We start from the raw sequence: 11,997 nt of genomic DNA, 5'->3' as shown, positions 1-11,997 counted from the left end.
AAATTTAGCCTCACGGATCCCTGGCGTTTTCTCGAGCTTCGATCTCCCCTAGGGAAGAGTGCGGGCTTATTTCCCAAACAATGGCTACTGATCGATTATCGAGTTTACTACAATGCCAGCGAGAGTACGTGAGAACATTTGTTAATGAGTAACTTATACCAAGGATTAGTCGTTTTTATGTCTCGACACTCAATTATCGGAAATATCTGCATATTTTTTTACTACACGAAAAATAGCACGTGAGTCAGCTGGCATAACCAACTCAAACCTGTCCTGTTCTAATGTGAATTCCTTGTTATTCACGAGACTAGACTACGTGATGACTAAGATAGACAAAATTTTGCAGCACCGACCAGATAGTTTATTTTCGTGGGTCGTTAGCGTATGTTCTTGTGTTTGCCAAGCACTTAATCTTGGTTTTGCGCTCAGCTTTGGAGTGCTTCTCCCAGAGTTAATGAAGGAGTTTGGGGAAAGTCGACAGAAAACTGGTGAGTGTCTCAGTAGCTGTCTCAATTGATATCAAGCATTTCACAAGCTCGTGTACTCAAATATACGTATTTAGGTCGACATCTGGTCGACACGATAACGTAATTTTCAGAATATCAAGCCCCGTTTGCAATGAATTTTCATGAATCTTTGCCACTTTCCTTTTGTTTTTATATGGATATCCTTTTCATTTCAATTTTTTTTCTTTTTGAGGTGGCTTGTTGTCGAAATTTTTGCCTTCATCAAGGTTTTAAGTAGCCGGAGCTTTTCTAAAGGTAAACGGTTGTGGGTCTCGAAATCCATTATGGCGGACAAAACGTCATATCGTTCGTACTTTCCTGCCACTGCAGCAAGATTTGTCAAAAAGACAGTCCCCATCAGAACGTTTTTAAACTAACCTTGAGTCAGAAGTCTTTTTATGTTTAAGAAAAGATAGGGAGTGCAAATTCATATTTTTATTGAGCCCAAGTTTAGACCTGATAAACATCATCTCTGTACGGGTTCTCGAAGCAATGAAAGTAGCCAGCGAAACCTTGCAGAGAAGCCGGCGTATTTCGCCGGCTGCCGGCTCTTATCTACAACCGTGCTTCATGCCTTCTTGCTGAAATATGTCAACTTTAGCCTGCAGAACAGACCGATTAGCGGGGCCGAAGCGCGGTACACGAGCGCGCGCGCGCGAAGCGCGAGGCAAAGAATATTGCCCTTTTCTCCTCGCGCGCGACTCGCACTACGCGCCGCTTGGCGCTTCCCTCCATTCGACTGAAAAACGCAAAAAAATCAAGCCTGTTCTGCAGGCTATGTCAGTACAGAGCCCCTGTAAATAGCCGACAGAAAGGTATAACTGCCACAACTGACTCTGCAAGAATGTTTCCGTTACTCAGGTTTGAAACGATGAAGATTAGGCAAACTATAGACCCTCTTGACAAGGGAAAGATCTTTTCTTTTTCGATCAGAAAATTCACTGTTGTTAGTCGCCCTTCTTATGTTCTTACCTTTTCCCATTTCATTTGTTGCTCACTTGCTTTTTTTTTTTTTTTTTTTTTCATTTTCAGTGTGGGTCGGATCTCTTGCTATTGGTTTAACCTTTTTCCTTGGCTCTCTGGGATCACTTTTGTGCCAAACCATCGGATGTCGCTTCACCTCTATTCTTGGCTGTCTAGTTTGTGCCGTGAGCTTGTTAGTGACACCGCATTCTACAAGTCTTGAATGGATGTTTTTAACTTACGGATGTGTGTTTGGCATAGGGTCAGCATTGATGCTTTCGTCCTACTTTCTCATAACAGCAAAGAACTTTCGCAGATGGCAATCTCTCGCCGTGGGAATCGTCACAGTCGGGGGCAGCAGTGGACTTCTCATTATGGGCCCTTTACTACAGCTCCTGATTGACATATTTGGTTGGAGAGGAACTTACAGAATCCTTAGTATACCTTTTTTTGTAATGGCGTGCGTATGTGGGGTTACTTTCGGTGATCCTCTTCCAGATACTTCAGAGGACCTGTCACGTAATTGCAAAACAAACCAGTGCAACTCAAAGCTCCTCTCTGAGAGCGAAGGACATCCAGAAATGGAGATGAACGCGATCGACAAAAAGCAAACCACAGTTAATGAGGAGAGGAAGGTAAAGATTTTTGAAAGCGAATGCCAAACAGAGACCCAGCAAAGAAGCCAAATAAGATCTTCGCATGCTGCGGCCAAAACGGATGGCAGTAGGGAAGCAAACTGTTTGGGCAAATTGAACACGCTTTTGGACTTCTCTGTATTCAAGATACCATGTTATACGGTGGCGGTTTTAAGTCTGTGTCTGATGAAGTTTGGACATTTCATTCCACAAATACATATGGTAAGCCAGTTAAGATGAAATGAAATTTTTGATGAACTTACTTTGAGAAATTTTCCAGTGATTTTTTCGAGGATAATCCACGGCTTGTTTGACTATAGCCTGCAATTGTTCAGGGCAGCTGTCAGTCACTGAGTCTGGAAATCACAAAACCAACTGCGTCTTAGTCCTAGTACCTGCGATTACCAGGGCACCAGGCCGTAAACATGTTATCAGTTCACATTGATTTCTGACTGGTTTTCCATTATATTACCTTACTTATGCCCCATTCACACCAAAGCTTAAACATGTTTAAAAGTTGTTTTGTTAAACACAGTTTAATTTTTTTTTTCTTCATAGAAACTATTTAACCGAATATTTTTGACTTGAATGTAGCACATTGGAAATGCAAGTTAGCAAGTACTTGAATCCAATGGAAAATCAAGTTTTTCAGTTCTCTGTTTATAATTTTCATTCAATGAAAACCAGTTTAACAAAACATGTTTTGCTGGTGTGAATGGGGTATTATTTTTTTGTTTTGATTCGCCGATGTCATTACTCTAGGAAGATTCCTGATTGTCAGTGGGTATTATTTTTTGGCTTTTTGTTACTGTTTTCATTTTTCAGGTGTTTTTTTTTTTTTTGTATTTTTAACTTATGGATGCTATTTTTTCCGTTGTCCTACTTGACCTTGTCGTATTCCAGTTTCGTTTCTGTCTCTGTCAATGGTTGGCCATGCATGCCAGAGAAACATTAAAATATTAAATAGGGTGCAAGATCAAATTTCAAAATTTAGAGCGCGTTTGCTTATTCTGAGCGCACAAGACTACGTATAGCGAGGTGGTCTTGGATAAGAAACCAATCTTTCAGTGCCTCTCTGTAGTTTTGGTCGTACAGATAGATTCCAATTAACTGTCAGTGGTTCCACACGAAATGCTTTTTTCGCTCTTCACCACCGAAACCAAGATAACGCCGTGCAGAATGAGCTTAAGACTTTTTCAAATTCAGTCAAATATTTTTCTACGCAGGTAAACTATTGCCTCGAACTCGGTATTTCTGCTGACTCAGCATCTAGGTTTTTTATACCTTTTGGTCTATTATCCTCCGTGGCTCGTGTTGTAACTGGGAGGATTTGTGACGTCATCTGGGTAAATACTACTTATATTTACCAGTTTGGGGCTTTACTTGACGGGTTTGCAGTTGTCGTGCTTCCAGTGATAAGAAACTACACAGGAATTCAAGTTTTTGCTGTGATTTATGGTATTGCTGATGGTGTCTTGATCTCGACGATGAACTCACTTCTTATGTTTAGTGTGGACGAAAAGCGCAGAGCGGCCGCGTTAGGTCTGGGAAATAGTTTACTGTCACTGGCAATAGCGTCTGGACCTCCTTTTGCAGGTTTGTCAGTTGTCAGTTATTGGTAATTAATAGAAACACTTAATATTGGCCGGAAAACTAAGAGTGGGTGTAATTTTCCTGAAGTGGATAATCCTAAAACGCCAAATTGAAGATAATTGTTTTTGCTGTGAGCAGGCAAGATGGAGCAAATCCTACGCACGACGTTCGAAACTCAAAACAAAGACAACCAAGGAGAATTTTGCGAATTTGATTATGCACCGTAATCGTTTGCTGAGTATGAAATTCTATATTGGGTAAGCTTGCACAATCAAGCCATTTAAATCCATCCACGAATCTAACTCAGTCCATTAATCCAAATTGTGGTGCAGTCGCACCTCCTCGGTTCTCATCGTTTCTATTTTTTAGAATGCAGCAGCATTTAGGCAAGACAAATGTTTTCCGTTTATAGAAGAAATATGAAAAATCGCTTTCTATTTTGAAGCTCCACCTGTCCTCTGATTGTAGGATTCCTGATTGATGTGTCTGATTGCTACACCTGGCCATTTTTTATCGCTGGAATTGTGCTACATGTAGCTGGTCTGGTGCCACTGGTTCTGTTCTGCTTGAAGGAGAAGACGCGTAAGGATGACGACTTGAAAAACGATAAAATTCGGAAACCACTCTTGTAGGTTGTTGATGTACACATTTCCGAAATATTAAGCAAATGCTAATCAGCAGGATTCTTAAGGAAAAAATAAGTCACATCAATTTATAAAGAATTTGAATATTTACAAGGGCTTCTTAGGGAAAAAATATGTCATATCAATTTATAAAGAATTTAAATATTTGCGAGGGCTTTTGCAAATAAAAGGAAAAAACACAAATTGAACCATTTTTGGGCGGTTACCTCCCATTTCATGAGTTCAGACCTTACTTGTTGAAGTAGTATAATAGTTGCCTTGTAGAATTCTTTGTAGGAGATCGATGAAGCAGAGTACATCAGGCATTGACAGCACAAATTGTTGTAAAGAAAAGTCTCTAAACAAAAGTATATAAGAGTTAATTTGAAAGTTTCGTTTGCATCTAACATTAATAGTGAAGCAGATACTTCGATTTCTCCGGGTATGTTATCCTTTTATCTTAAATTATTACTCTGTAGTGAAGCGGCTTCATTTAAGACTAAATATTTTAGATAAAAACAAAAATGATGATGCCTACAAAGATTATACATAGCGTTGTATATTTTACTTGCTTTTGCGGCCAACAAGACTTCTTCTCTTAAAAAACGAAACAATATTGATTTCGCAAGTCTTCATCTCAAGCATTTCAAACCAAATCCCTTCTGTTCCCAAGAAATCGATAGAGGGGTAAAGAATTACATTAACAAATTTCTGAGCCATTATCTAATCTCTGTTGTCGTGCGTCCGTTTAACAAAGAGATTCCAAGTTGCCGTGCGTCTGTTCAGTAATAGATCACAGATGACGTCAAAATGTGGTAAGAACAAAAAAGTGGCACACGAGGCGCAGCCGAGTGTGTCACTGATGTTCTTACCACATTTTGACGTCCTCTGTGATCTATTCCTGAACAGAAGCATGGCAACTTGGAATCTATTTTTTCATATAATAAAGAATTAAAAAATTTGTTAATGATGACGTCATCTATACGTCTGTCCTCCAATAGATCATAAGTAAGAACCAATCAGAATGCGTGCATAACTGAGCTTATTATATAAATAGTGAGAGATCACGGATCAGGTCAAAATGTGGAAAGAACAAACAAGTGGATCACGAGGCGTAGCCGAGTATGTCACTAGTTTTCTCGCCACGTTTTGACTTTGATTTCTCTAAATGTAAAGACGCTCGGCAACATGGATCCCATTTGATTTATATACTAGAAGTTGATAGAAGTTGTTATCGGGGACGATATTTCTGTGTCTGTCCACATTTCATTTAAGTACTAGAAGTTGTTATCGAAGACGATAGTTATGTGTCTGTCCTCCAATGGATCATAAGTGAGAACCAATCAGAATGCGTGCATAACTGAGCTTATTATATAAATAGTGAGAGATCACGGATCAGGTCAAACGATAGTTATGTGTCTGTCCTCCAATGGATCATGAATAAGAATCATGAAAAAAAATCAATCAAACTGGGTATATGATTCAGCCGACTGCGAAATTACAGTCTACCAGCCTCTTTAACTGAACGTGAAGGAACTGTAATTGCACAAAGAAAAACAAAGGGCCAAAAACTTCTGATGGGTGAAGAACTCTTTGAAACATCCTTGAGCTGTCACACGGACTTGATTTATTTCTATCACAAGATTTCTCCCTATTCTCTGGACAGTTAAACCGGAGGTCAGGAAACATTTCCGCCCCCACCAACCCACTCCCCCTAGGGACCCTTATGTGACATCTCAGTGAACAGCTACGAAGGAGACTAAGTATTTTAATGATCTGTGACCAAGCTTTCAGAGATGCTGGTTCACGAGTATCTCATGGCTTTCGAAGTCCACTGGTAGCGTGTCATGCACGAAAAATGTGATCCTTCGAAGGCTTCTCACCGGTGCGCAACACCAGGCTCAACTCACGAAGAGTGACATCACTTTTCTTTACCGCCCCTCTGTGACATAACATAAAGGAAGAGGTTTTGCCTAAAGGAAACCCACTTAGCCGCTTTAAAATTATTGGGAATCTTCACTGAACAGTAAAGTAACGATCTCCTTCAACAAATGGGGTGGGAGAATTAATTGGCAGTCAGGAGAAGACAATGCGAATGAAAGACACCTTGTGAGAGAATATTTAATCATTGTGAATAATTACATAATCATATTGGCCATACGATGACCACGAGTGTCAATTCTTCCTCCGGTCCCTTGCCAACAGCACAGCTGATTTTCATTTTCCAAAATCTTGGAAGCAAGGCAGTGCGATAAAACTTAAGAAGGAAGTTTCGAAGTGGTGAATTTTTGTCTTTGAATTTTCTGTTCTTGAAGCAAAGTAACAAAATGTCGAAGACATGCAAGGGCCCAAAGCACCGATCGGACAGTTTTTTTTCGTGGTTCATTAGTGTTTGTTCCTTGGTGTGTCAAGCGTTGAATCTTGGTTTTGCAATGAGTTTTGGAGTATTGCTTCCAGAGCTGATGAAAGAGTTCGGCGAAAGCCGTCAGAAAACTGGTAAGTTTCTCACCTTGAATTATTTACCCGTGCTGTTTACTCTTACAACAAGCGACTGCTGCATTTCAACTCACATCTCATCGATGAGATATAGTGATGGACCATTTAAACAAAACAGCTTAGCTCAAAGCCGGAGCTAATTACAGCGATCTTTGACCGATCCATTCAAACAAATATCGTGTAGGTGCAGTCTTTCAAGATTTCAATAGCTAGTAAAATCTCGGCTATCTATATCAACTAACTCATGGTCTTATTGATATAGATAGTCGAGAGTATTCAATTCAACACTCCGAGAGTCGCACGAGGGGAAGCCATCAACTTAAATTTCGCGTGCCATATGCAAGTAAAGACGTTTTTAAATTCTCGTTTTTTCCAAAAACTATAGCGGACTGGAATTGCCTTCCTTAGATCATTGTTTCATCAACTTCCTTAGAAACTTTTAAATATAGGTTATCGGCTTTTCTTAAATAACAGTTGTATATAATTATTTTATACTTTACTTAACTTTTATATCATTATTTTATATATTGATATACCTGTATTTTATTCATTTACTCATTTTATATATTTATTTATTTGTTTGTTTTTATTTTTACGGTTTGTGTGATATCTTAACGATTTTACCGACCCAATGCATGTAAATTTCAATGTAAATAACTTTGTGATATTATACCGCAACTGACATTTTTTGACGAGTTACGAAATGTAAGCGTCGTTTACTCCATATTTCATAAATCGCGTAAGACATGCAATCGCATGTGTGTCCTATTGGAAATGCCAAACTTTCAATTAAGAAACATAGAATGTATAACATCTGAATGAAGCACAGTAGGGATTTATCTTGGCTTGGATGGCTTGTAAATTTGTGCGTGACAACGGCAGCGATTGGTCACGCTTCGAAAAGCTCCTGCTACTCTGCGACTTTGATGGCTCCATGTATCGCGTTTTTATTTAATATAACCAGTTATAAGACGAAATTTGGATCTCAAGCTAGAAATACCCAGAGGCAAAGACGACGTTGCCTTAGAAAGCGATTTCTAATGTAAGAAGAGCGTTCGAAATAATCAGAATGCGAAGTTATGCGCTGAATGTGGCCTGTGGATTCACGCAAAGAGCTTCAACACGTCGACATCGACTTTTAAATTTTTTCTTGAACGACCAGCAATCGAATAGACTTGTCTACCGAGATAGGGGACTAATTTTTTTTACTTGAGGATGAAAAATAATTACTACGAAAGGAAATTATGCAAATCAGCTTCTTCTACAACCTAATGCAAATGAGATGAATAACACACAATTTCACTCTCAGGAGTATATGGCAATTAACAACTGCGGCCAACAGGAATTTGATCTGCTCTTGCAAGAAAGGCAGGAACATTCCAATCGGACGTCATGAATGTTCCATCTGAACATGAGCAGCCTCCAAAATAAATTTGATGAACTGAAACTCCTGAATGATGAGATGAAGTCGCAAATTATTTTTCTCTCAGAGAAAAAGATCGACATTTCCTACCCGAACAGCCAGTTCACCTTAACGGGTTACAACATGTATCGAAAAGACAGAAAGAAAGGAGGCGGTGGGATGATAGCCTGTTTTGATTCTAGTCTACCCTCAGAGGATCTGAAAGTAACGAAGAGATACAAAACACTTGAGATTCTTGCAGTGGAAGCTAGCCTTGGCAACAACGAAGTCATTTTTCTTGGGATATACCGACCCTAAAGCAGTCGGATCACTAACAACACCCACATTACTTAGAACGTGTTGAGGAGGAACTGAATGACGTTTCAGTGTGGGCTTCCCTCAAGAAACAGATTTTTATTATTACAGGTGATCTGAACCTGGACAAGCGAAAACCAGAAAGCAGTGAAGGGAAAATACTTGCCGACCTAAAAAAAAGTGCATGGAATGCAATGTTAAATTACCAAGCCGACGAGGATTAAGCCAATATCAGAGACACTGCTGGACGTTATTTAAATCAACAAACTCAACCTTCTCAAGACAGGAGGCCCTTTTAAACCAGAGATAAGTGATCACCACCTCATTTATGACATTTTAAAGCAATCTGCATTACAGCATAGACGAAAGACCATCACATTTAGAAACGTGAAAAACGTGGATACGGATCACCTTAATGAGGACTTGGCAAATGCTCCCTGGACTATTGGAGAAACATTCGATGCCATCAATATGACGCATTTGAAAGTGTACTGGACAAACACATGCCGCAAATGAAGATGAGTGTTAGACCGAAAGATGTACCAAATATGGTGGAAGAATGGAAAATGAGAAAAAAATAACACGGGATATTTAACTGTGGAAGATTCTTTAATAAGAAGCCAATAAGTTTGAGTATAGCCGGTACGGAAATTAAAAAACGTATTTATTTCATATATCATTTTTGTGAAGTGTTCATTAATTTTGACTTGTTTTATGTTATTTTTTTACCCTCCGTTTATAACTAGTCCATAAACGAGTTTTGTTTGCATCTGTTATTGTGTCATTTAATAAAACTTTTTGCCGTCTAAAAGCTTTCCGTAATCTTTGCAATAATTCAACAAGCAACAGAAAGTACAAAAAAGAATTAAAGAAAAAAATATCCCCATTTAAGTTTTACTACTGGTGTTAGGTTGATCGGTCGAATTCTCAAGGGATAATGTGTCACGCATTTTAAAATTGGAGCCTAATGAAGTAAGAAGTTGGATCAAGCGAGCCTCTTGTACAATATCAAAATCTCTTGCAATATTTAGCCTCCTCGATAAGTTGAAGCGTTGGCTGTAAAACGGCAAAAAAATAGCCTTTAGTCGTAAAAAAAGTTAATCATGAAAATATTCTTTCAACCATTAAGAAATGAACTTTTAGTCGTAAAATGGCCGAAATATCTAACCGGTACTCTTTACAGTCATCCGCTCTATTGAAACCCTTTTTAATGCTTCTTTTCCTATAGCATACCCAGAATGCCATACGCAATGATATATTTGTCAATTAGTTGCAACCTCGTTCCAAGGGGGATTACCCAAAGAACGAGATTGAATCGGTTGCTAAGACGTAGAATTTGCACATATGCAAAACTGATGAAAACTCAGTTGAATACTTTTGTTTGTCTCTCAGTGATTACGTACTCATAAGTCTTCTGCTTTAAAATTTCAGTGTGGGTAGGTTCACTGGCGATTGGTCTAACCTTCTTCCTTGGCCCTCTGGGATCACTTTTGTGCCAAACCGTCGGATGTCGCTTCACCTCTTTTCTTGGTTGTATAGTTTGTGCCGTGAGCTTGCTGATAACTCCGTATTCTTCAGGTCTTGAGTGGATGTTTTTAACTTACGGCTGTGTGTTTGGCACAGGGTCAGCATTGATGCTTTCGTCATACTTTCTCATAACAGCAAAGAACTTTCGTAGATGGCAATCTCTCGCCGTAGGGATCGTTACAGTCGGGGGCAGCAGTGGACTTCTTATTATGGGCCCTTCACTACAGCTCCTGATTGACATATTTGGTTGGAGAGTAACTTACAGGATCATTAGTGTACCGTTCTTCCTAATGGCGATTGTTTCTGGAGTAGCTTTTGTAGAACCTATTCAGGATGCTTTAGAGACTACCTCGCATAATCCTGTAGAGAAACAAAGTGACCCAGAGTTCCCTTCTTTGAGAGCAGAATGTCCAGAAATGGGCTTGATCCGTGGGGAGCGAATGGGAATGACTGGGAAAAGAAAACTTATAAAAATTACTGACGATAATTGTCCAATAGAAACCCAAGAAACTAATCAAGTGAAATCTTTCGAGGCGGCAGCCAATACTGAAGGCACTATGGTATCAAACTCGACTGGAAAATTGAACAAACTGTTAGACTTCTCCGTATTTAAAATTCCATCTTATACCTTGGCGGTTATAAGTCTTTGTTTAATGAACTTTGGACATTTCATCCCACAAATACATATGGTAAGTCAGTTCTCGTGATGAAACGTTTTACATTAGGCCAAGGGGCGTTTTGAGTCGCGAATGGGCTACACTACTACAGTATATTTAATCCCCGCACGGGAACAAGGAAATTTATTGTTTCCTTGGGAATTATAATTTTATAGCACGCATCCTCAGTAAATTGTTTGTCTTCTTCATACGCAGGTGAACTATTGCCTCGAACTCGGTATTTCTGCTGACTCAGCATCCTGGTTTTTCATACCTTTTGGTTTATCATCCTCCCTAGCTCGTTTTGTAACAGGGAGGATCTGTGACGTCATCTGGGTTAATACCATGTATATTTACCAGTTTGGGGCTTTACTCGACGGATTTGCTATCGTTGTGCTTCCAGTAGTGAGAAATTACGTCGGAATTCAAGTTTTTGCTGTAATTTATGGCATTGGCGATGGCATTTTTATAACGACAATGAACTCACTTCTCATGTTCAGCGTGGACGAAAAGCGCAGAGCGGCCGGGTTTGGTCTGGGAAATACTCTAATCTCATTGGTAATAGCGTCGGGATCTCCCTTTGCAGGTGAGCACATGTTAGGGTTACTTGCTGTCGACACTGGGTCTCTTTGATCATTTCTAATTTTTGCGATTGTCAAAATCAGTTAAGAAACTTACACTGTATCCGTCAGCCACTTTTAAAGAACAGACGAATGTGATCGTGCATGTATGGGTAGTCCTGATAATATTAATTCAATCAACTAGGAACTTTTTCGTGACCCAGGCTTATCACTCTGTTAGATTGTTGAAGCGACACTCACTGGCATCAAATGTTTGTTTGTTTTTTTAATAAGGACAAAACATTCCCTTCTAAGTTAAAACGGTTCACTGTGCAGTTGACATGCTTACGATTTTTCTTTCACCAGTTTGTCGGAAGACAATCAAGGCTGACTTCTAACATTTGTTCAAGTTAAATTTTACACGAGTAGAATTTTTTTCTGTGAATAGCCCCGTTTATCTTATTATTTCAGGATTCATTATTGATACAACTGGTTGCTACACCTGGGCGTTTTTTACGGCTGGTATTGTGACACATGTGGCTGGTCTAGTGCCACTGACTCTGTTTTGCCTGAAGAATAAGAAGGATGATGACTTGAAGAAAGATAAAACACGGAAATTGCTTCTGTGACTAACTTCATTCCGCAAAAACAATTCATTTATTAGGACATTTTTAAGTCAAACCACAACAATGACAGAAACAACAAAAAAATTAAGCCACAA

At 39.2% G+C, this 11,997-nt stretch overlaps 1 protein-coding gene across 1 annotated transcript; it reads left to right on the top strand.

Moving 5' to 3' along the window:
- Positions 1-203: 203 nt before the first annotated feature.
- LOC131790004 (monocarboxylate transporter 14-like) lies at positions 204-11,905 on the top strand. The gene is made up of 6 exons (XM_059107182.2): positions 204-488; positions 1,539-2,326; positions 3,331-3,700; positions 9,965-10,749; positions 10,933-11,302; positions 11,748-11,905. Exons 1-6 carry the CDS (start codon positions 320-322, stop codon positions 11,903-11,905), a joined length of 2,640 nt encoding a protein of 879 aa, XP_058963165.2. The 5' UTR covers positions 204-319.
- The last annotated feature ends 92 nt before the right edge of the window (positions 11,906-11,997 follow it).

This window comes from Pocillopora verrucosa, chromosome 1 (assembly GCF_036669915.1).
Source record: "Pocillopora verrucosa isolate sample1 chromosome 1, ASM3666991v2, whole genome shotgun sequence".
NCBI lineage: Eukaryota > Metazoa > Cnidaria > Anthozoa > Scleractinia > Pocilloporidae > Pocillopora > Pocillopora verrucosa.
This window is presented reverse-complemented; position numbering and strand designations above follow the sequence as displayed.

What these genes read in the sequence shown, in the direction of transcription:
- LOC131790004 (XM_059107182.2), top strand. Translation starts at nt 320, where the DNA reads ATGACTAAGATAGACAAAATTTTGCAGCACCGACCAGATAGTTTATTT. An exon ending in TCATCCCACAAATACATATG is followed by an intron (nt 10,750 to 10,932) that starts GTAAGTCAGTTC and finishes CTTCATACGCAG; the next exon opens with GTGAACTATTGCCTCGAACT. An exon ending in GTCGGGATCTCCCTTTGCAG is followed by an intron (nt 11,303 to 11,747) that starts GTGAGCACATGT and finishes TTATTATTTCAG; the next exon opens with GATTCATTATTGATACAACT.